Consider the following 25,347-nt stretch of genomic DNA (forward strand, 5'->3'; position numbering starts at 1 on the left):
GGGGCGACGCTGTGAGGGCAGCCGGGTTGCTAAGCACAGGGGCTGCTATGCCGCGAGCCGGCAGGGCAGGGCAGAGCCACGGAGCCTAGAAGCAGCTGAGTATTTACTAAGCTGCACGCTGCCGTGCGTTGCCATAGCTCGGGCTGGAGCAAAGCCCTAGCAGGGAAGGGTCAAAAGTGCAGCGCTGGAGGGCTAAGCCCATGCCGACTGTGCCGTAACCGGTAACATCCCCGGCAGAACAGGACTTACGGAGGAGCTGCAAGGAGAGCGGGACGGCTCCTTCCAAGGAGAATTTTAAAGGCCAAAAGGCAAGAATGTTAAAAATAACTCCAGTAAAAGCCCACGTGACCAGGCCCTGGCGAAGCTCATTCACACAAAGGCTGCGGGGTACAGATGTGCCCCCAAAAACCTGAGAGCGAGGAGTGGGTTGGAAAGGAAAATGAGATTCCCCTCGCTCTTGGTTTACACCTCTAAAACCAACTGAGTCTTCGCTCCCCCTTATCTGCGTGATCTCAGATTCCTTTACGTGACTCATTTGACACCTACTTATTTCCCAGCGTATGCATTTAACTGTTTCCCTGGGCATCTTTTCACTCTGACAGTGCCTGAGATCAGAGTCCTGCTTTCCCCCATTACTTCCCATACCACACTCTCTGTCCTTATCTTCCCCCTCTCATTAGGGAAGGCCTTTTGAATGCTCGCAGAGATGCTGGCTTCGGACAGGCCAGCCCATATCTGATTTCACTTCCTCTAGTGCAATCATGGACCTTAGTGACTGCGCTTTTAATTTAGACTGACGTAACCAAGATTGAAATCTGTCCTACAGCAAATATTTATCAGAGCATATCAAAGAAAAAGCATACCAAAAGAGAAACAAGCAAAACAGTGAGTGCCACTAAACTTTGCCAAGATAGATTTCAAAGTCAGTGAAAACCACCCCAGAGACAGCTAAAACATAGGACAAAGTAGCACACTGAAAAAAATAAAAGCATATTTCCAAGCAGTGACGCCCTACATCTCCCAGAGAACATTTCTGCTTGCTTGTAACTAGCAAAGATTCAGAAGGCAGGCCCGCACAGAACTAGCACTACAGGAGTAAGGTCAATGCTCACTGCTCCGCTGCCTCAGTTAACATCTTCGCTTTGATACGTGCGCCAGTCACTGCTACCTGCTCAGGTCAGGAGCCCTTTCTGCAGCGCAATAAGGAAAAAAAAAAGAACATAACACAAGTGACTTTATGAACGGTGTAAAATAACGGGACGCCACACTTTAATTAGATAATTAAAACTCTGTTGCTGCTTTGCTACATGCCAAGGACACTCAGTTTCTTGGCAACAGACCTCTAATTTTCCTCCTTTGATATCCAGGTCACAGCCGTTTGAATTAGAGGCTCGTTTCCAGCAGCAGTGCACAACAACGGCGCGCAGCTTCCCATCCTGGTGCAAGTATTCATTCCCCTGAAGTTCAGTGGCTTTCAACTCATCTGCAATTACAAAAGCCATTAAAGCCCCTATAAAGAGGAATATCAATAGTCACAAAGGCAAGGGGACACCTTTCACGTTGAAAAGCATATTCAAAAATTAGGTAGCGCTGTGCAATACCAGCAACTTCTTACACCAGCAGCAACGGGGTCTTTCCTGCTCCAGCTAAAGAATGTGACTGAAAGGGTGAAGAGAGAACAGTTTCATCCCCACCTCTCCAGTTTCTTCAAAAGTTATCCCTAAATATTGTTATTGTCCCACCTTCTTATGGGGAAGGGGAGAACTGTCCTGGAAGAGTCTAGTCTGTCTGCTGGACAGATTACATGGGGAAAACTGCATACATTTCGCATGAGCCGTGTCTCAGGCAGCCAGCTGGAAGAAAAGCCCCCAGCCCTAGAGCGCTGCATGAGCTGCCAGCATTCGGGCTGTGGAGCACACTCCACGCAGCCTATGGCTGATCAAACGTCCCCAATCCGTGTGCAAGGGACACCTCCTCATTCCTAACCGTGCTTCGGCAGGGAAGGCGTAAGAGCACACGCGTATTTTTGACAAACAGACGCTTTTTCACAACACAGGAGTACAGAGCACGCTACCAAGGAGCCGGTAAGAGAACAAATCACACAGAGCAGATGGTAGTCCCACTGCTTAATGCACTGTTGGAAGGTGCCCAGCTAGCCTGGTGATGAGTGATACAAGAACCTATATAGAATAATGCTCTTTGTTAAGTGCCAGCTATTTATTACATTATATTCCTGAGAACAGCTGAGGTGAATTAACCACAGTAACCATATACTGCTCCCTCTGACAGCCCTGCAGTAGCTGTGCTGCTACCATGGCTGATGGCACCTCCTGGGCAGATGCGAACGTGTTCAAAGCTAACCCTAAGCCAACTGTCCGGGTTAGCGTACTGCCAAACCCCGCCAACACACCGCTCCGCAGGTGCGTTACCGTGTGCTTGCTGCTACACTAACAGCCACCGGGGTTTTGGTCAACTTGGAGCTTGACCAGAGCAGGCGTGCATCCACTCCGATGGTGTAACGAAACTGCAGCTTGACGAAGATGCTGCACCAGCTGCTGCGCTATTTAGGAGGGCAAGCGCGCGTCTCCACAGCTACTTCAAGTAAAGGAACGGTGACCATGCTCTGTAATCTGATCAAAAGCAGGTATAAAACAAGATTTTTGTATTCTTCTCTTTGTAAATCCAACATCCATACCTCCATATTACCATTTAGCTCTAAAAACATCCAAATTTCATTCTTTTTCATTAGAAAGTCATTGAGCAATTTCATCAAAACAATGTCGCGAAGTGAAATGTGGCAGAACTCACAGAAATTATATTCTCTATTGCCTGTCCTAAGCTCCATCTTGTTCTAGGGACAGGTGAGGTAAACAAAGCAGAAGCTTGACCACAAAATCTGGATTACCTTGATCTTCTGGCAACGAAGCTAAGACAACGCTACCTTCTTCCAGAGAACAGCCTGCCCGCGAAAGATTGGTATCCCACACACAAAAACAGAAATTATATTTTTTGCTCAGGCTATTTTCCTCTGATGATGAGCACATCTTAAAGACTTTTATTGTTTCATAAACAGCTAATGATCAGGTAGCAGCCATCTTCTACATTATCTCCTGTGGAATAAGCTATGTGAGTACTCCGTGGCTGTTTTGCAGAAGCCATCTACTCCTGAACTACCACTGTTCACATCCAGTCACCTGCAACATCTAATAAAACAAGGATTAAAGTAGAAGGGGGGTCAGACAGTCTTGGCAACCTTACCGTTCTGTATGAGCCAACTCAATAACATGGCTTATTGTAGTTGGGATACAGGTATGAGCAGTTTCAAAACCTAATTTAAGATCGTTGCTATGTTTGTTTGAGTTATCTTACAAAGGGAACATTCCACAGTACGTCGGCATGCCATACATACATATTCGGTTTCAGAGGAAACCTAAGGCATGGCATCAGCTAAAATCCATAGAATTATTACACAGTTTCAACACAAAAATAATCTAGTTAAGCCAGAAAATGGGGGGAAAATTAAGTATTTTTGCTCTTTTTAATTAAAACAATGCAAAATCTTAATGAAGAAACTGTACTGGAAAGAGGCAACACAGAATGTCAATTCTTTTTTAAAAAGAAAATCCCTCCAAAAAATGGTTCAGACTTCACAAAAGAAACTTGTTACAAGAGGCAGTTTTATTTGTTGCAGTGCAGCTTGCTTTTTACCACTTGATTTTAGATCATTGTTTTCCAGTTAATCATCATTTCTCTCATTTAGACATAAGGTGCTCATCACCTTTGTATTTGATTAGCAAAGACCGCTGTTTTATTTGTATTTATTGAAATCATGACCTTCGTTATTACTGTTCCAGATATTAAGTCCTTAATATTCTTCCTGTTAACTATCCACATCTACTTCAAAATATTGTAGCCTACTTTGTTGCAGTCTCTGTTTTTTAGTTCTAGGCCTGATGCCGATGAATGGAATAAAATAAGACTCCTTAGGAAGTGTCACAGTTCCCAACTCTGGAGAAAAGCTATTTTCTTGACTTCATTATTTTCTCCCCTGACAGTTACCTCAAGCCTGTGACAGCAAGTTAGTCTTACCTCTTTACTGCTGCTTGATGATTTTTCACTGACAGTAAGCACTTTGTTATTATGGGCTGACTGCTCAAGAGACATGGAAAGCCACGTCATTTTCAAAATTCAATTTTTAGTTAACAAGTACTTATTTCTTAAATCATCTCGAAAGCAGTGTCTGACAACAGGGATGGAAAGGAGTTCCCCTGATCCCGAAACTTAGGCTCCCTTTAACACAGAATTGAGGCATGCTAACCAGGAAGCCCACAGCCCTCTACTTACTGACCGTTCTCTTTCGTATCTAGAAAAGGAGGATCTCCTGACTGTCCAAAGGTATTAATAAGCACTACACACACATATCCATGACAACTGTGTCCACGTTTCATTTTGATAAATGCCTGTGAAACAATCAAAAGAGTGCAGATCTCGAAAGAAAGATTAAATTGTCATTGTCCTCCAACAGAAACCGGAGATCTTCATTCTTCCTTAGTCAATGATTCTTCATTCTCAGAATCCCTCGCTTGCAGATGCAAGTGCTTCATCAACAGATTTTGTATGCCTCTCCCCAGCGTAAATCCCATAATGTAGCTCACCATCCTTTACAGTAGCCCAGGACATCTGCTTGGTGGAGAACCTTGCTGCCCACTCTCCTGAATTGCTAACAACAATAACACCTCCCAGGCCCCCAACTCGAGTCTTCATGTAGTCTAATGCAGTGTCAGCAGCCATCTCTGGTGACATTCCTGAAAAGGAGAACAAGATAACTTCACAATACCCGTCTTGAAATAAATTCTATAATTCCCTTCAAGTTTCACACCTTTCCTGTTGGAGCCAACCAAATCTAACTCCTCCTTCAGCTAAACTGGCAAGAAACTTCCAGCGTGGTAAAGGAACTGGTTTATAGGAAGGTGCTGGACAGTTGCAAATAGCTGCTGTGGTATGGTTCTGCTGCAAAGACAGGATTTGAATAGCTTCAGATCATACTTCACTTTCAGTGCTTGATACAGACTAATTCCTCAACTCTGTGTTCAAGACATAACATTTCTTATGCCATCATCTGAAGGGAGAAAGGCCGATCCTCACGCTTTCTGTCAAACGTCTCCCATAAGCTAGGTCTAAGGCATTTATAATTTGAAAAAAACCCACCACATTAAAACAATCATAAATGTCAGTCAGCATCTGTGTTCCAGGTCTACTGACCACACTGTAGCCCAAAGCATGTACTTCACATTTCTGTAATTTATCAAAACCAGAGATTGGCGTTACTCTGAACTTCTGAAAGCATCAGGCAAGATGAAGATGAAATGTACTGATGTCAGAAAGTACTGGCAAAGCAACTTTATCTTTTCATTACCCTTAATTCATATTAACTGGAGTATTTGAGAAATAAATCTACGTTACTGTGTACATTCTACACACAAGCCTGTAATAGCGGCAGAATAGCTCGCTGCAAGTTTGCATACACAATCAGTAATGTTATGCAGCTTATGATGCAGAATAAAAAATGACCTTCACGTCTTCCCTGCAAATTCCGAGTTAAACAAAACCAGCAGAATCAGAATAATTCACAGCACTGGTGACTGACAGGATCAAGCTCCATTCTGTGTCATTACGGGTGACACCAGGACTATTCAAGTCAGTGGCACTGACTTCAAAGGGTCAGTATTTCACTGTTTGATTTTTCATCGAGACAACAGCTGCCACCATAAGGCAGAGACTCCAACAGCCATTACGACTGGCAAGGCACTTCACTCATAAAATAAGAAAATAAATTTTGTAGCATTGGTCCCAAAAGAAGGTATTTACTTCGTGAATTGCTGAATAGCTGAACAGAATTATGGAAGAGCTCTGAAATTATTTTTAAATATGCAACTTCAGTTGACCGTTCAAGGACTCAAAAAGTTATGATAACATGGGAGATTATTTTCAGCGCCTTCATGGAAATGTTAAAAAAAGGAAAAAAAAGGCCTATTGCTGACGTGTTTTCCTGGCAACTTTGTTATACTTCTGGGCAGCATGAATGAAGGTAGAGCAAGCACTGGCAGCAGGGTGAAACAGTGCAAACCAATTATTCCTTTTAAGCATGCACACATGTGAATTGAATTTTTTTTTCAATTTGCCTCATTTGCACAGTGCATCACAAGCCAGACAGTTACTATCAATGTACAGGTTTTGCAATGCAGTTAACTTCAATCAAGAGAAGAAACTGGTTTATGTGGTTTACAGTAAATAGAGCTTAGAAAGCCACTCACAAATTGAATGGCAAGGGATATAATATGGAGAGAAAGGGGAGACCGTGATGTGTTAGAGCTTTGGGAAATAATCCGTAGGTTGTATTTTATGCTGAAACTGTAACATGACCCAGGAGATTTACAGAGAAATGCATCCATTATATACGCAAACAGCTCTATAAAGCATAATAAAAATACTCTCAGCTGTTACACATCTCTCTACTTATTGTTTCTCTTACAGAAATGTAAATCGAAAGTTCTGCAACTATTTCCAGTTCGTCTGGTCTCAAAGTCAGTTACAGTGTACTGCCCCAAAGCCACGGCTTGCTAAAAATACTGGTGATATCTATATTGATGGTTCTTCAATTGCATGCAATACAAGCATGTTGTCTGGCAATGTTCACAGGCTGTAATATAACCAAGGGGTTACACGGCAGGCTAGATCATGAAGGTAAAGCTCCACAGGGTCATCCCACAGTCAGATTATGTTACAGTCACAGAAGACATACTGTGTCAGCTGTTTGCCACATACCCACCCAGTCAGTTTAGTAGATTTTCCAAAACAAAATGAAAACGTAAATCATAGTTAAAATGTCTTAAAAGCATTTCTGTTGCTATAATCAGAGTTGTTAAACAAAGACCATTACAGCTTACTAGAAAGGGGATATTCCAAGCTTTCTTATTTCAGTTCTGATTTTATTTTAGGTCTAACTCTCCCCTATTGATTCCTTAAAAATATCTTGTCTTTGGTTTTTATTTCTTTGTTCAAAACATTTTAGTGTAAAATAGAGAAAAAAATATTAAAAAGCTTCAGTTAAACATTACAAAGTAGACAATATCATCTTTTAATATACATTCATCTAAAAGTGATTAAACATCAAGCAGCATGGATATTTCTGCCCACTTGTGGCTGTGCTAGCTTTAGTAATACTCTAGTACTTTGCTTTGTTTCTTCTAAAGAGAGGTGACCCATCCACACGTGCCTGGGAGCAACTCCTTTGACAACTGTTCGGGGATGACAGCACATAACCTGCAACCTGTCATTAGGCAATGTTTCCTATCCCCCTCAGGTCAGCTCACAGGAAGTTCGGAATATACCTTGCTCCATGTGATAGAGGATCAGTCGGGCTAAGACCACTTTCATAATGCTCTCTCCATGTCCTGTGGTGGAAGTGGCACCAGAACAGTTATCAGCATAACCTCCACTTCCTTTTCAGAGGGGAAAAAAAAAAAGGCAGTATTTTTACAAAATACAATTCACAAGCTCTGCATTATTTAAAATAAAAACCAAACTTTTCTTCCAAAGAGTCTGGAAGTTCTGCTCACTTCTGGGAGCAAAATACCAAAGAGTCCTTCTCATTTCTGCCTCACTTCCAACACAGAACACATGACGGAGACCAGCAATGGCCAGATGAAGCCAATTGCCAAGTTACGAGAGCTAGAAAATTAGTGATCTGGTTGTAGCATCAGAACCGGGATGGGGGAAAATATTTTCCAAAACAGCAAGGAACAGTACACTGAGGATCAGCAGGATAGCGACGGGATGCAGAATGCCAGGTCACACGTTACAAAAAGAGAAGGAATGAAGGAAGATCTTGTAAGGACAATGCTAAGTGACCAAAATCTGGGGGGGACTTAACTGCAAGAACAAAATTAGATCAGAGATTTGAAGAGTCTGGGTTCTGGTGAAGCATCACAAGGCACCCTGAAGAATCTCTCCAGTCCTCCCCACAAGCAGAGTGTTTCTTTTCTTTGAACTCCCACCTTTTTTTTTTTTTCCCCCATCCTTGTTTTGCTGGCACACTCCACACCCTGTTCTACACCAAGCTTCCACATGCTCAACACCCATGTTTCTAGCACATCTCCTAAGCATCTCCTACGAGAAATATTTCCCAGGAGCTGGGGAGGTGCATACCACAGAATTACATGGATAAACAAAGTAGCATGGGAGGGGAAAGAGGTGTAGAAGAGCAACGAAAGCTTCTTCCCTTTCCTACCTTCTTGATCAGATCAGCACTTTCCAACAGGCCATGATTTGCATGTGGAAAAACACTGCCACAACCAGCCTGTCGACCCCCCCTTCAATAGGCTCAAACATTTAAAAGCACAGCTAAGCGTTCCGGTATCCAATCCTGCAGACCTCTAGTAAGAACAAAAGTTGAAAACAGTGCACTGAACAGTGCCCAGTTTCACTTCTCCCTTGCAGACATTTCCCATACTGTAAGTGCCCTGAACATGACCTACCTAAAAAAGGGTATTTGCAGTCAGAAATGAAGTTGAAAATGACACTCAAAATACAGAGGGCACCAGAGTATTAGTAACTCAGGGTGTGAGAAAAGTTAGTATTAGTTCTATAAAATCACGTATGCCAACAGCAGTGCTATTTGTGTTTGGAACATGTTTTACTAAAAATAATTATTTTCCAAATCCCAACTCAGTGGTATAACCCTGAAATAATCAAATAGCAAGTCTGTCCCATGAGAGGAACAAGTCTGGGGAAGGGATTTCAAGTGTCTCTTTATACTTGGATAAGAGAGCTCTTAAAATATTTCTCTCATTCTACACCGCCTCTATTAGGCTCTGAGGCAGTCTTATCGGGGCTCTCTAAGAACAGGAATTTATTCAAAGTTGCCAGGCATCTCGGCAGTTCTGGCTCACTGATACAACTAACCCTAATTACAATTACACGTACTTTAAGTATCAAGAAAACAGCACCTTAGTATGGAGCAGGCTACATTTTTGACTTAACTGTGAGCATGGATGTACAAACAGATAGCTTTATTAGAACGAACAAGAAAGAGACACGGGAAAAAAATGTCAGCGTTCAGAAAAGGATGGAAAAAGAACCCCCCTCCCCATTTTCCAGACAGAAAAATGTTGGATGAAGATGACAGCACCACACCTCTGCTCCTAATCCCTATTTGCAAACTCCACTTTCTATTAAGGAGCTTCAGTTTTGACACTGAAGTTAGGCCTCCATTGCAGATATATCACTATTTCTGCTTTCTTTCACTAATAAGAAGGAGAATTATATATTTATTTTTTTAAATGAGGTATCTCCAAAAAATATGAGGCAAATCCCCACACCGCATACCTATGCATGCTGTGTCACCAACACGGCCAATCAATTTATTGGAGAGTCCTCCAGTGGATGTTGCACAAGCTACATTTCCTTCACTGTCTATAGCAACAGCACCGACTGTTCCAAGGTCTCTGCCAAGAAAAACAGTTCACAAAATTAGGTAGAATTAAAGCATACTTGCCAAAGCATGTTGCATTTATCTTCCAGGTAGCTTTAAAAAAAAAAAAAGATTACTGCAAAAAATTACTGCTCATCATAAAGCCATTTTTTCACCATGCTCCTCATTACAAAAATAACCACCAATATACAACAATTCTCACAGCTTTTTATTTAATAGCACAGAAAGCACTTGATTTTTTTTTCCTTAAAATCTGATCTCCCCCCATGACTTGTTTACAATCATAGCATGGAAATTTCAACGTGAGGAGGCAAAGAAAAGGCACAACACACAATCACACAGGCCAGAAATATTTCTATCACAGATCTGGAGCAGTTTTTTTGGCTGTGACACACCTGATGCACAACTTGCCCCTAAACAGCAACTCAAAGACGCAGGAATCATGCCTCCACTGTCTTAATAGGCAGTGAACTGGGGTTATTAATGACGACGCACGTAAACAAGTAAATACAGAGAAGAGAACAATGTTATGAATGCACTGAATCATTTCCTTCCTGTTCCTCCTCTTTCCTTTTCCTTATTCCCCTAAATGTTTGAATGCCACAGAAAAAAATAGTTATTTATGTGCCTTTCAGCTAGCATTGTTCATAATGCATCATTAATACATATTTTCCTCTCTGTACTCCGTAGCTAAGCAATCTTGAGGTTTAAATCACTTGGCCAGTACAATCTGTTGAAATGGCAAACCAGCTTAAAAATCTTCATGCACTGAAGAAAAATCTCAACTACTGCCTGATTTCTTCAGCACTGAATAGTCATATACAATAAGCTGCTTTGAATATACATGTCTGTTCATACTTGGAGAAAAAGGGCTATTGTAACTTACCGTAACAGTTGCTGTACTGAGAAGCAACAGTTTGAGCGCCTACATATTCCAATCTTGGCAATTCATGCAGGAATGTTGAATATTGTTTAATTAGGAGAGGTATACCCCCCAAAATCTAAATCCCTCCACAAAGGAAAAGAACTTGTGCCAGTCCTTCAAGGAACCGCCCAAAAGGTGAGTGCAACAGAAATACCTTTGGAGGTTGCCTGGGCATTGGTGAGGGTCTCTCCGTAACCCCAAAATCTAAGTTAAGATCAGACAAAGTCAGACAAAGTCTTTGTGTACGATGAAACTCAGTCAATTTCTCACAGAATCAACTTCCTGTTCCTTCCAGCTTATGTAAAAGACCGCACTGTCAGTCCCTACACTTCATTCACAGCAACTCAAAGTCGACTGATGAATCACAGGCCTTACAGACTGCTCTGACATTTAGGTGGAGACGGACCTCATCTCAAACTGATATGCTGGTGCAGATGGGCTTCCCACCCATCCATCTGTTACAAAAGATTTGCTGAAGAGAATATTGGTAAATTCAGTACTCCCTTACACACATGTAGCGCCCTCCAACCAACCGAAGTTAGACCCTCCTGAGGAATTAAGAAAGACACGTCCAGATGTACGTTTTCCAAGGTACATATTTACCTTAAGCATCCGTGAATAATAAAAGTACACAAATTCACAGATGCAGCAGGTAACTATTTTGGTACAGGGGCTCAACTGGAGATAACTAAGTAACTAACTGAGTGTAGCCAGCTTCAGCTGTTGTGGAGCATACACAAAACTAAACTATTTCTTACTGCTCCTTTCAACTTTTCTTTTCTTGCTTCAGTGTCACGTTTTCCTTGTTCATCTTCAGAACAAAGGCAAAGAAGGTATAAACAATCTGTTGCGTAGTTGGTTGACTCAGAAACATTAACAAGGCCCGCAAAACTAAGTAGAGAGATCATTATGTCTAATGTTAATTACTGACAGTAGCAAAAATATCAACACGTACCTGTAGTATACTAGGGGGTGCTGTTAGCAGTGATAGTTTTGTTCTATCAATGATTATTCTTATGTACTGCATATATTATGATACACAATGGATTTGTTCCTTCCTTTTGGACTAAATCTTTCATTATCCAATATCCATGAAGTTACGTGCACTTAGACTGAACAAGCTCAAGGAATAAAACACCTGCTATTTCGTCTCTTAGCCCTGCATCTGTAGTAGGGTTTTCTGTCAATTGCTGTTGCCGATGTTTGTGGGTACTGCCTGTCAGGAAAAAACAGCGTGGCTAAGACAAGAAAAAGTCTCAAGCTGTCCAGAAATATACAAACCTTCTAGGTACCCCAGAACAAGACAATGCTGAAATTGAAGATGCCTAACACTGTTAATTATAGGAAAGAAATCTAAGCAGCTATAAGGAATGAACGGAGACTCAGATGCCATGCTTCCAACTGCTGTCTTCAGGAGGCCAAGTGACAGTGGCAGCTACACCATCCCCAGAACTCTTGGCAATGAATTCTCACAGTACATAGAAGTCAGATACCACACAGATCGAAAAAACTTGTTGGATACAAAATGAACTATGACTGAGACCTTATGGTCAAGGAACAACTTCAGTTTGCTTACAAGACCATATTTACAACACTTGCCTCATGAATTTGTTTTTCCTTTTAGCAATTTAATGAAAATAACATACAGCTTGTATATTATGGCCCCATTACGTTGACTTTACTTAACATGCCCACAGAAGAAACTTCTTCCTTCTGATCTACAAATTCTTCAGCTCTGCTTCTCTCCTTACTACTACTTCACCAAACAGAAGAGCAGCAGCATGCAGTACAGCATTTTCCCATGCAACAACCACTGCCATACAAATGCAAGCTCAAAACAAGTTAGTATTTATGCTACCTCACAGGCATAACAAAGATTTCTGACATCTCATGATTTTCCTTCCTTTCTCATCCACCTTTCCTTCCTCTCTAGTTTGTTATGCGAGGCTTGCTTGTTTTTCAAATAACTTGCACTTGGCTGGTGTGTAATACCTCCTGAGAGCATCGCTTTTCACATCCACTACTATACTGAACATCTTGGTCAATTGTTTTCCCTCTTTCCTACAGTAACTAACAGCCATAATCAGCACTCAGAAGGAGTTACTTTGTCAAAATCTGATGTAGTTTAACCACCTAATCCAGACAAATCTGATCAATCTACTTAACCAAGACGAGCTTTATGATTTTTTTACACGCACTTTGTCATTTTAAATATCAGACTGGAGATACTCTAACTCACAGTTCTTTCATGGAAAACAACTACACAAAGGTGAAGCATATGTGTATCTTAACATTGCTATATGTACTTACAGAGCTGGTGATTTTAAGAGTAATAACAGTGTTAGTTTTGTCCACCATTAATGTCACAAAGCCTGTATTATGTCCAAGTGTCTGACAATCTTCTCCCTTGAGCATCACTAAGTTTGTTCAAGTTTGTTCCAGTTACTTACACTTGAGCAAATTCACTGAAAGGATTTTGAGGATTTTTTTTAGGACATACCATGAGGACTACATCAAACCACAAATCACTCTGAACTGAAATCTTCTCAAGTCTGAGAACAGACCTTCAAGCTTTGGGATTGTTTTTGTTGCTGTTGTTTTCTGGCTGGTTAGCTTTTTTTCTTCTTTTTTTTTTTTTTTTTTGGAACTGATACCACAAAGTAAATTGTTATAAAAACCTACTTCTGAAACTCTTCAGGGTTGGAGTCTGGCTCAAGGTTCTTCTTCCATCTCTCCAAAGATCTCTGAGTTATGAGTTTCTCCCCTGGAGTCTCAGGAACACCCATGGCTTGAGCAAACAGGTGTGCACCGTGGTCAGTCAGCAGCATGTGCTTTGTCTGCAGAAGACAGGCAAGAAATTAACTGATAATTCTTGTTTTGCCTTATACCAAGCAGTTTTGCATAGTCACTTGCTATTTTTAGAAGTATGCACACCAACAAAATTCCAGATCTTATTTTTAAACTTCCCGGATTTCTACTCTTCTGCTAAATGAAAAACATATCAGGTCTCCAAAACACACATACATTCACCGTTACTAGAACAGAATTGCATTTATCTATTTAATACTTCTTATAACAGGTAAAGAAAAAAAAAGAAAATTTGCTTTTGCTAATTTGCATGCAAGTTCTTTGTGCTGTTGTCAGTTAATCACCAAGTCATTGCTCAACTGAACAACAGTTTTGTCCAGTTAACTAAGAGATCTAGAAAGATTTGACTCAGAAGAAAAGAACAGTAAATAAATTCCTGTTCAGTTTGAAGGTATTACACCTTGTAGGAGTAAAATAACAACAACAACAAAATTAGTATCATTCACTTCAAGTGTTTCTTAACATCAGCTAAACCATTTTGTTTTTAGTACTTCCTTAAACAAGCTCCTATTCTTGCAGACCCAGAATTTCATACTTAAGAACAGAATGTTGTTCTAACAGGTTTGACAAAAATTGTTTGCTCTCTTCAAACAACATTTGCACTTGCAGAAGCTCTATTTTGATTCCTTTATTTAGTGAGGCACTTAAACCAGATCTTGAGTCAACAACCTTAGTTAAATTCATGCTTCCAAGTCTGTATGATTTGCTTAGTTCCTGTTTTAGAGAAATTTGCCAGAAAAAATTGTTTCATTAATCCTTATGCTTTAGTAGGAGCTCTAAAATTTTTTTTATTTTTTTATTTTTTTAAATCAGAGTCCAAAACTAAGCATCACCTTCTTGGACTGCTGCACAACTCCTAATTGCTCATCAGACCTAGGAAGGTTTTGGAGGAATGGTGGTCTGACAACACAGCGTTGAGTCATTTCAGAGCGCAGCAGCTAATTTCAGGCAAGCCCGTGTGTCCACGCAGCAGTACAGCACACAGGTGACAACTATGGTCTCAAAGGCAAAATGACGCGATGCTGGAGGCAGCAGGACTGCAGAGCCCTGCAGGGCACCCCAGAGGCTCATACTCTGCTTCTCAGCCTGAAGCGAGGGTGCCACAGGCCTGGTATTTGTGTTGTGCTGAGTTCCACAGGACGCTGACAGTCTCAAAGCATCAGACTTTAAGATCACAGAATGGCTTGGGTTGGAAGGGACCTTAAAGATCACCCAGTTCCAACCCCCCTGCCATAGGCAGGGATGCCAGCCACTGGATCAGGTTTCCAGGGCCCCATCCAGCCTGGCCTTAAACACCTCCAGGGATGGGGCATCCACAGCTTCTCTGGGCAACCTGTGCCAGGGCCTCACCACCCTTTGAGTGAAGCATTCCCTCTTAACCTCTAATCTAAATCTCCCCTCTTTTAGTTTAAAACCATTCCGCCTTGTCCTATCACTACCTGCCCATATAAAAAGTGACTCCACCTTTTCTATAAGCCCCCTTTAAGTATTGGAAGGCCGCAACGAGGTCACCCCACAGCCTTCTCTTCTCCAGGCTGAACATCCCCAGTTCTCTCAGCCTTTCTTCACAGACGTGCTCCAGCCCCTTGATCATCCTTGGGGACCTACTCTGGACCTGCTCTAACAGACCCACATCCTTCAAACATGTTACAGGCCATCAACTTCTGTTGATTTCTAAAGCAAAGGCAAGCAGTCACTACCATGACCAAGCCATAGCACTGAATACTTCGAAGGATCTGAGCCAAACCTCTCCCAAACATCAGATACTGAGCTCTGCCTTAGCACACTACGTCTCTGCACCAACGCCTTCAAACGCTTATGCAAGCAGGAAACGTGACATCACATGAAAAACATTCCTGACCGGCCATTCACGCATGTGGCAGCCCTAATGTCAAACATCTCGAAGAATTTAATTATCTCTTTATTGACAAATTAATTATTCAGTTCATGAGAGTAGCACCCTAGGGAACAAGAGTACCAGTCACAAGGAGCAAGTCCTTGAAAGAACAGACAACAGCCTTACACGCTGCGTGATGTTACCAGACAATGACAGACCCACCTATTTATAATAAAGCTGAAGAGTTTGATGCTCAAGAGAACTGCTTTGTGCAATACTGCCCCCCCTCCACCGCAACTAAACCGCCAGAAATCCGATCCAATAATTCAAATTTCGTTTTTAGAAAATACTACTCAACTTTTCTTTTGACTTGACATGTATAAGAAGGTTTTCTCCTCCATCACTTGCTTTCTTCAGGAATGGAGGCTTTATATTACTTTCAGTAAGTTTAAAAAACACATGAGGTTTCATTGTTAAAAAAAAAAAAGTTTAAAAGTTATTTCTTAAAACATTTTAAAGGGTTCCCTTCCACATGCAGTTTCTGATAACATATCACCTTCATGAGTTGCACAAGCAAGAAATATTTGAATATACAAGAACAAAGCTGCTATGACAGTCTTTTTGCAATCCTCATTGGAAAAAAAAAGTGCCTTAAGGAGAAATTCAATTTATTTTTCTCTTCAATATACGTTGTCCATCGAAAGAGCTAGTAGAACATTGCCAAACAACCAAAAAGCACATTTTTCCATCTCATTCTTTTTCTACAGCTTCATGAATATATTTGTTAACTTTCTGAAGCGCCTGTTTTCTTCTGGGATACATTCACACTGAGTAGTCCAAAAGGAAAAAAAAAAATAATAGTTTCCAGAGATCTTAATAACAAACAACAAATGTTAAATATGAGCAAGTTTAGTTAATTTTATGGGAAGCAGAGAAGAGAAACCCCCCCCAGATTTCTACAGCTGGCCTGGAATTCAGACCAGCTCTTTATTTCACAAGCTTGGCAGTGCACAGAGCACAGCAGAAGTTCCCACCTTTGTCTTGAGAAGCCTGTGTCGTAACCTAAATTCTCCTCTAATTTAAAAAGCTGGATGATATAGTAGGGGTAAATGTATACACAGGCAGCTTGTGCATAGCAATGGATCAGTGCTCCACTGTTCGTGTGATGCCCATGTAAAGAAGTGTTGGAGCTGAGGGGGATTACATGCCACATTAAAAAAAGTCATTTCAATGCATCATTCTATTTTTATTCACTACAAGCAGGAATAATTTAACAAAAAATTTAACTGCTTTCTCTAGGATTTCCTTGATTAATTAGTTAACGTACCAAGCCTTCCGTCTCTAGAGACTAAAATGCTCAGTATCATGTATCAGAGTACTATGTTCAGTAAGTCACGACTGGAAATTATTCTGGTGTCATCCTTTCTTCTACACCCTGAATTTGGGCACGTTTGAGCCCAGTAAGAGTGCAACAACGTACAGGATTAACATGCACAACGGTCTCAGGAGCTACTCTGACCACCAGATGGAGCCCATATTGTTCCGTAATAGGATGGAAATAAAAATTACAAGCAGGTGGGGAGTTTTTCTGTTTGTTACTTCTTTAAGGTTTTGGGAGCTGCATGTTTTAAAATTCCTTGGGGTGGTGATGCATCTCAATACTACTGGGAAATAAGCATCCTAAAATGTTTAGGACCTCAGGAAATTCCAGTCTTATCACCCATGGGTCACAGAGTTCAAAGGATTTTCACTTATCCACAGTAAAACAAAACACAAAATACACTCTGAGAAGTACTGTGAAATAGGCTGGGTTGGTGTCCCAAAATCCCTGCCTACGATGAACAGAAGGGTGACATCGGCTGGTATCCCAGTTTGTAACACCTGCCAGAAAAACAGCAGAAGCTCACCTCAAGTGATATCAAGCAATTTAGGTTAGCATTTACATTTTAATTTTGTCATCTACACAGAATTTATTGCATCTGGCCAAATAGAAATACACTACACCGCAAAATGGAAGTACTTCTCATTTCACGTTTTATTGCCAAACCATTATACTTGGCCTTGTACAGTTGAATTTTATGATTTCCTTTTAAATTTAGCCTCAACATTTTTGAACACCTGAAGCACCATATAATGACAAGACAGGCCTTAAGATAGATGAGAAAGATAGAGGGCAAGTTTCGGTTTATTTTTTTTCATTTGGGAAAACTCTGCAAAGCTTTCTTTTTTTTTTTTTAATGTTCTCAAAAAAGTGTTGTTTTGACTTTATCCTTGTAGGCACAAATTTTATGACGCTTTTGTATTAAATAGCTTAGTGAAAAGTTCTGATTCTAAAAGCAGAACTATCCTACAATTCAGGGCAAAAATAATTGCCATCTCCTTTGGAATCTGCTGAGAACAAAACACATTTCAACCTTCTCCGCAGGTCACTTTGAGAGGTTAAAAAACATACCTCCTCTTTGTTTGCAAGTGTTCTTGCAACTGCGACCCCTTTTCAATCATGCGGGAGCTGCGCTAGCAGCATGAGGAATGCACACTCCAAAGACAAGATGAACTTTGTGATCACTGTCCCAGTCCAGTAATGGTAAAACAGATGCACGTATCACACTGATGGCCTACTCTATCATCCAAACTATACCTACGGCACCATTTCTGAAGAACAACAGACATTTGCTATGGCAGATACTAGGAGGGACTTCTTAGTGGAGTACAGTGGGATGGATGTTGTGCAGAAGCCCATGTAATAATAATTTTGCTGCCCAGATAGGTCTGATGCTCTTGGAAAACCTCCATCACACAGTGCCTGTGTTATCTTCTGCTGCTGGAAGACCACGAGCTAGCGTTAGGGCTGCTGCCTGAGAAGGCCACGATGGGGAAGGCCACCTAGGATCCTATGAAACCAGATTTCACGGACAAAAGCGTTAGCGGATCATTAATTCAGTTCCACCTCGTTGCAAAATCACTAGTACATTTTCCAACGTTTATCTCGGAATGCCAAGCAGAAGACTCAGTGACAGCACAGGTGCTCTACAATGAACAACCCTCCCTACAATTTTCAATACCAGCTGTGGAGCTACAGAAGCTTGACATGTTTAGGTCAATTTCTCCTTGAGGTTCCTTCCGACTGCAAGACAGAACTCAAGTCTCCCTAGAGTGCCATTTTAAATAAATACTTACAATAAAAGTTCCTCATGGTCACAAGTTTCTAAGCACTACCATCCATTTTCCTGTCTTCCCTGGTTTAAGGGAGGATTCACAACATCATCACTGAGGTCTATCAGTATAGTCAATGAAGTTCTAAGGGAAAAAGTGTTTCAAATTCAAGTACACATTCAGCATACCTTTTCCATGACAAGCCGAGCTAGTTTTATTGGGTTTGCTATACATTTAACTGCAGATACTGCTCCAGAGGCTAGATTTTTTCCATCCATGATAATGGCATCCATTTCTACTTCACCTTTTTCATTTAGAACAGAACCACAGCCTAAAGACAAAAAATAAATAAATAAATAAATAAAAAGGGGTGGGGTGGGGAAAAAGGAGTTAAGGAAAAAAGAAAGTCATTACGAGCTAACCATCAGCTGATTCAATTATTAGATCTCATGAAACAAACTTTCTCTTTCCCAGATTGTTCTGACACATTGAAAGTGCCTTCTTCCTGAATACAAACAAAACAGCAGCTACACTGCTGAGTATAACCACAAAATCCAGCTATTAACAGAAATCTCAGGGGTGCAATGGCTACTTAAAAACATTGAGTTTTATTTTTATATGATGAAAAACACACTTGAAACTCAAACAAATCATGAATTCAGTCATAAGACAGTACATGGAGTGCCAATTACGTAATGCCATCCAAAATAATACATTAGGCATGAAAGTTAAAACAACAAACAATCACGAACAAGGCTCTTTATCCCCTACATCACTTCACATGCACATAAAGGTATTTTACCTTCGCAATTCTTCCAACTGTAGGATACAACATAAGCCAACAAAACAGTGTATTGTTCAGTTCTATCAGAAGATTAATGGCACACAGCATTCCAAGCAGCTGCCAAAATTGGTAGAGCAGAATAGAAGTGTCCACTCACTACTGTACCAAAAGCTTGAAATAACAAGTTCTTCCTTACTAAGCAACAGCAGACAAATGAATTTAAAAATTATAAAAATCAAGTAATGAAATGCCGGGTAGTTATTTTTCTCATGTAATTATCAATGCTAACACTAACCTAACTGAAAATTAATGAGTAAAAAAAAAAAAAAAAAAAAAAAAAGTGCATCATCTCATTTTGTAGTAACACGAGTACGTGTATCACAGGGGAATGTTAAGTTTTAAGTGCACAAGCCTTGCTAATAGGGCTGGAGAAGACTAAACTTAAAAAGAAATTCAAAACGCATGGCAGGTTTACAGAGCACCTCAGGTGGAAAGACTCAAACATTGTACAGAACTAGAACAGTTATTTTGTTTGCTTTTCCTATTAAACCAACATTAAAGCACATCAGAAACTACTGGTAATAATTGCTGACATAAGGCTTCCACCTATGCACTTCAGACCTGAAAACGTAACGTTCAATCCCCAGCTACTGGAGGCAACAGACCTCTGTAATCCTCCTGCCGCAATCTCCAGAACTCACGTAACACAACTGCACACCTGACCTCTGCCCCAAACCGTTACTTTTTGCCCCCCTCCAATTGTACGAGCTATTGCAGAGTTCAGTCCCACATCATTCAGAACGTGCTAATTTCCAGGCTACACTGATCCGTGGAGAACTGACAGGTAGCTCCCGTCTGCCACCTGTGCGAAAACCACTCTTCCAGAATCAGCCTTACTCTGATGTAAGGAATACGTCATCTTTTGTTTCTTAGATAAGCCCTGCCGTGTTCTGCTAGTTTCCTTTGACAAGGTAGGCCCTCGCCCATGCTCACAAAATGCCCCCTAGAACTGGGGTGCACCTTTCTCAGATATCCGTGATCAGAACCACGGTTCCAGGGGATGCTCTACCAGCCCCTCTCATCACTGCATTGCAAGTATCTGCTGGAGATCTCTCCTGGGATACATCCTAGGATTTCCTAAATGTTCCTGAGCAGAAAACTGTCGGACAGTCCCTGCAGTCAAAGGTAGCTGCCTACAACAGCCTCCTTTTACAGTCAGTGGACGGAGATAGGTGGCCCTACGAGTAGTTCCTTCCCACCTGCCTTGGCTGCATCGCCATCCTGTCTCGTTCCACTGACGACCGAGAAAGCCTGTACACCGCCACAAGGCTAGACACTAAACTTTGGTTTATTTAAGGTAGGACAAATACCTCCTCTTGTGGTTAGAGACTGTCCTTTCTCCTGCTTTCCAGCACCCTGCGTAGGGACTACGTGCCTCTGAGGCCGTGGCATCCACCGGCAGCAGCACTGGGAAGAAAGGTTTGGCTCCCTTGTGAAGTGGAAGCAGGGGAAGAAAACTGAGACAATAAAACATGGAAAATTTATGGGGAGACAAGTGTGACATTACCAAAATCACAGCAGGGGTGCTGAGAATCCATCTAACTACAGACTGCACAGTCTTGCAAAGGCTGAGGAGGAAGGAGTGAGAGGATCAATGTCCTGGAATGGCAGTTCTTATACCTGGAGTACACACACCCAGCTAGTTAATACTGCTAATTGCCAAAGAGATGGCTTGCAGGAAGTATAACCCCGGCCACTTCCCAGAAAACATGACAACAAAACCCATTTTTATTTTATAGAGGTAAATACCACAAGTCGAGTTTTAAAACAGCCACTCCAATGAGGGCCCTCTTCACATAGCTGTCAGCTCCCTTTTGCGAGCTCCTGAGAGCAGCTGTATCTAATGAGCATCGACACAATTAGAGGCATACGTAAGTGATTACAGGACTGCTTGCCTCTTAGATCAGCACAGTCAAACTTAAACAAGGGCTTAAGGCTCGAGTCCAATCTAAGCAAATTTTGCTAAAAATTGCTCATTTAATCTACCGTAAACAAGGTTTAACGTTGTTAGTGCCAGTTGAAGTAAACACCCTCATACAGAAATATAATTTGGATGAATTAAATAATTAAGGATAAATGTAACCTTGGACCACGAATAAGTCAATCACAAGCATATTGCACTTTGTCAAGAAAATGCAAAGTTACAACTATCTAGCAATCATTGGCTATGGCGGGGTCTAAAATCCTGTCCTCAAACGATCTGGTCATTTTTAAAGGAGCACACCCTGCTCAAATGTGTAAATCAGTGACTGTACACTACAGGAGAGGCTGGAATTCTTGCTCTGGTGAGAGACTGGTAACTTTGAAGCATCAGCCCAAGCTTCCTTTCTATAACTCTAGAAACAAGAAATACACGTAAAGCAGAACACTGAAAACATCTCCATGTGAAGAGCTAGATGAGTGGTCTGAGAGATGAGAAACATTGTCATGTCTCGGTTCGCTTCTTGTCACCCATTTCCCAAACTCAGTATGGCTCAGAAAAAACAGCATTAGTGACAAGTTCCCGAATAAAGGGTTAAAAAAAGCATGTATGAATATTGCTAGTTACTGTGATCCTACTTAAGTGCTCAAATGCTACAGACTTATAAGTTAAATAAATGAGCGCAGACAGATCATTATAAAGCAAGCTTTCATCACAGAGAGTCACACTCAGCTAAAATGTATTTCCCATCTACATAATTTTGATTTACGGAACCATCAAAACTAGTATATGGGAAACCAAGAACATATGTAACTGTTTATACAGAATGATTAAGAGTTGAAAACAACCAGTAAGCTTATATTTCTATTGAAGTCGCTTCCATACTAACATCGTACACTTAATGTTGGGCAGAAAGGGATGTTCCTCAAGAATTAGGATTTTTTCCTGCCCTGAAGAAGCTGATGCTTTTAAAATATCAAAGCTAAACTGCCTGTCCAGAGAGATATTTTGAGGCATAACCCAGAAGCATAAAGAGAATCAAAGGCCAAACATATACTGATTTACTGACCTGAGCAAAACAAAGTCCTAAAGGTTAGTGACTGATTTAGAGAACAAGTGAAGAGAAGTAAAAGTTAAATGAGAGAACGCCAGCCGGACGTTAATTATACAACAGCTTCATAATACACACCGCACCTCTGAGTCTGCTTCATTTGTTCAGTTTGAAACCTCTGAAAGTCAAGAAGTTCAGCCCAAGTCAGTAACAAAACACTGAAAAGTTTCATATGAAGTGAAGTCTTTCCCTCATTCGCAATTACAAGGTCAGAAGGAATACGTGAATCTCTGCAAATTAAGCAACCACATAACAAACAGGTATGCCATCTGAAATACTGAACTTTGAGAGGTCTTTCTGCCCATGTTCATTCCTGACATACCTTGGTAGGGATGGTGAAACATTTTCACTGAAATGCATCTAAGTAATAAATTTGAGGTTATATGATATGGACTATTAACTAACATTAACATTAATTAACATTAATTGCTAGAAAATTCAGTTATAAACCCCTACTGTATAAACTCATGACTCATATACCAGCGGCGTATGATTCTTGTAATATTATTTATGAAAGCACTAATTACAAGCAATAACTAAAAGAAAAACTCCTAAAATCCACTGAAACAGTCTTCCTTTAGCAATACGTAAAGGTCAAACATTAAGGTTTAAATATTGCTGTAGGTTACGTTCAAGGGACTTAAATATGAGTTAACTCAACATACACTCCATTAAGGAGCCTGTATCTTAAAACTAAAGATACATCACAGTAACAAGGTAAGATTTACAGAACAGTGATACTGGAGCACAAGAATGAATTGGTAGGTACAAAACACTGAAAAATAAGAAAGAGTAACTTGTCTGCCCAAGTGTGCTCACAAGAAACTGCGGTACATACAACGCTCTTTTATTATAATGATAAATACTACTTTGTGACACCAATATTTACTCCACTTCAAAGGGATAGCAAACCAGCATTTTCAGAATGATCAGGACAAAACAGTGAACATACATAATGATTATACGCCAATTTACTTCTTGAAAAACTACCTGCATTAAAATGAGGATCATCTTCCATTGATCTCACTGCTTCCTCAACTGCATCTAAGGCACTGCCTCCTTCTTTCAGGACACTGTAGCCTTGCAGTGCAGCTCTGACAACGCCAGTACGACATCCCTGTTCTCGTTCTTTGAAGATCCGGCCAGCTCCACCGTGCACCACGATGACAGGCTTCATCCTGAAGGCCAAATTCTTTCCAAGGTTTTCAGCTGTGCCAACAGGTTGCTCTTAATCAGCCTGCTTTGGAAAGAACAGCATTTAGCATTTGTTCCCTTCTACATGAGGAGAGAGTCCTGCAGAAAAGTTAAGATACGCTTAGTTTGAGCTCAATGCTTTTACCTTTCAGGAAGCTGTGCACACACACGAAGGAGCTCCTACGAGATATTCAAGTTCCAACTGTAGGAGCCCCCAGGCAACTCGGCACACCCCTGAGCTCAGCTCTGCTTCGAGCTGGGCGACCTCTGGAGGCCCCTTTCAAGCAAATGTACTCTACGATCTCGTGATTTAGCACGAAGCCTGTCTGGCGATCTTATTATTTCACAAGTGATACAGAAACAAGCATCAGCATCTCAGTGCTGTGAGCTGCTTGTTAGATGAGTAATCCCATTCTTCAAATGCAATAATATAACCAGAGATGAAGCCACTGACCCGAGTTAGCAGCTTAACTCTGCTGCCCAGATGCCAAACCTCTGACCTCTTGCAAAACATTGTACTTTGTGCAGCAAAACAAAGCGTTTAGACCTGGTGGTTAGCTGTTTTTATTGCTGCTTCCCACGAGCAAAACAGCACCGCTTACACCTCCTGAGGCGCAAAGGAGACAGAGCTTCACCTCCTGCCAAAAGCTAGGGTAGTAAGGGAGGAACCCCTCCACATTAAAATATTCCCAGGCCCAGTATTTTTAGAAGTTGTGGAAAAGGAAATCCAGCTGTTTTTCCCTCACAGTATCTGCACACCCTCTAGACATTAGCCCAGCCGCCCGCGCCCCCATAGCTCCCACAGTCCACCCTATTTGGGCCCTGCAATGCCAGACAGGGCAGAAAACTCTCCATTTTCACTGGAGTCCGTACGCGAGGCCTTTCTCCTGGAAAGCGTTTTTATTTCACCGCCAGCCGCGCACGTCCCTCCGCGGGGCTCCGGCTCCTGCCGCCCACAAGGGAGGAGCCCGGCGGGGGCTCTCCCCGGCCGCCCCCACGCCCCGAGCCGCCTCCCGGACCCGCCGCCGGCTTCTCCGCGTTCATTCAGCCTCACCCACCCTTGTGGAGAGCGAGAGAAGGGGGCCGGACCCCCCCTGCAGCCCCCAACCCGTCCCGTCCGCCGGCGCAGCCCGGAGCGGGGCCGTGCGCGGTGGCGGCGAGCGGGCGGTTCCCTCCCCGACATGGCGCCCCCCGCCGCCTGAGGGCTGCCCGCAGCTAAGATGGCTGCCGCCCTCTGCCCCCTGCGCGCCCGGCGAGCGGTGGCTTTAGGCTTGGCGGTGGTGGTGTGTATGTTGACAGAATAAGGGTATATGTGTAAGTATCCACGCCGGAGATGTTGATCTGACTCTCTGCTCGGTAAATTTGTGTCCCCGCAGCCCAGTGTGTCACTGGTGATGGAAATAAGCAGTCCCTTCCTCACCCCCGCCTCAGAAAAGGGCTAAGCGTGGTGTCCAGGGAGAAATGCCTACACACAGGTGTGCAGAAGTGACATTTCCACAAAAATCAGAAGGAGCAGCCAGGGAGCACGGCTTCTTCCAGCAGGTGACACGTCCTGGAGGCCGGTGATGTGCCCAGTGCAGGACCAGCCAGTTTGTTCCACGATGAGACGATAACTGCCTTTATTTCTTCTCGGTGATGTACCTTCTCCTATCAGATGTTACACCACCTTTAATTTCCTCATCACTCACCTCCGCTTGGTTTCTCCTCAAGTTAGATTAGAAAAATGACACCTCTTTCCCAAATCAAAACCCAACAATACATGACATCCGCCCTGCCTTCTGCTCACTTTTAAACAAGCTGGGATTATTCGTCCCCAAAACACAAACTGCGTAAGTGTACGTAAATTGAAACTGGAAGGTGTAGTGAGACATAAGGAATCTGAGTCTTCAAGCTGAAAGAGACCAAATGACAATAATCTGTATATATCCATTCAGATTCTAAATGGATAACTAAGGCATGAAATAGGTTTGCCTTTTTTTTTTTTTTTTTTAATGATAGGCT

General features: G+C 41.8%; 1 protein-coding gene across 4 annotated transcripts; it reads right to left on the bottom strand.

Moving 5' to 3' along the window:
• Positions 1-3,659: 3,659 nt before the first annotated feature.
• On the bottom strand, positions 3,660-24,542 carry ASRGL1 (asparaginase and isoaspartyl peptidase 1). 4 transcript variants are annotated; one of them, XM_035543063.2, is made up of 7 exons: positions 24,405-24,542; positions 23,143-23,389; positions 18,465-18,607; positions 13,101-13,255; positions 9,388-9,506; positions 7,392-7,502; positions 3,660-4,805 (listed from the first exon to the last, which is right to left on the bottom strand). In XM_035543063.2, exons 2-7 carry the CDS (start codon positions 23,327-23,329, stop codon positions 4,570-4,572), a joined length of 951 nt encoding a protein of 316 aa, XP_035398956.1. In that variant the 5' UTR covers positions 23,330-23,389; positions 24,405-24,542; the 3' UTR covers positions 3,660-4,569. The 4 variants fall into 4 exon arrangements, with proteins under 4 accessions (XP_035398956.1, XP_050565868.1, XP_035398955.1 ...); XM_050709911.1 differs by having other exon boundaries at positions 23,143-23,392; positions 24,405-24,531; XM_035543062.1 differs by lacking the exon at positions 24,405-24,542 and adding an exon at positions 23,492-24,322 and having other exon boundaries at positions 23,143-23,392.
• Between the last annotated feature and the right edge of the window lie 805 nt (positions 24,543-25,347).

Source organism: Cygnus atratus, chromosome 3 (genome assembly GCF_013377495.2).
Source record: "Cygnus atratus isolate AKBS03 ecotype Queensland, Australia chromosome 3, CAtr_DNAZoo_HiC_assembly, whole genome shotgun sequence".
NCBI classification, from domain to species: domain Eukaryota; kingdom Metazoa; phylum Chordata; class Aves; order Anseriformes; family Anatidae; genus Cygnus; species Cygnus atratus.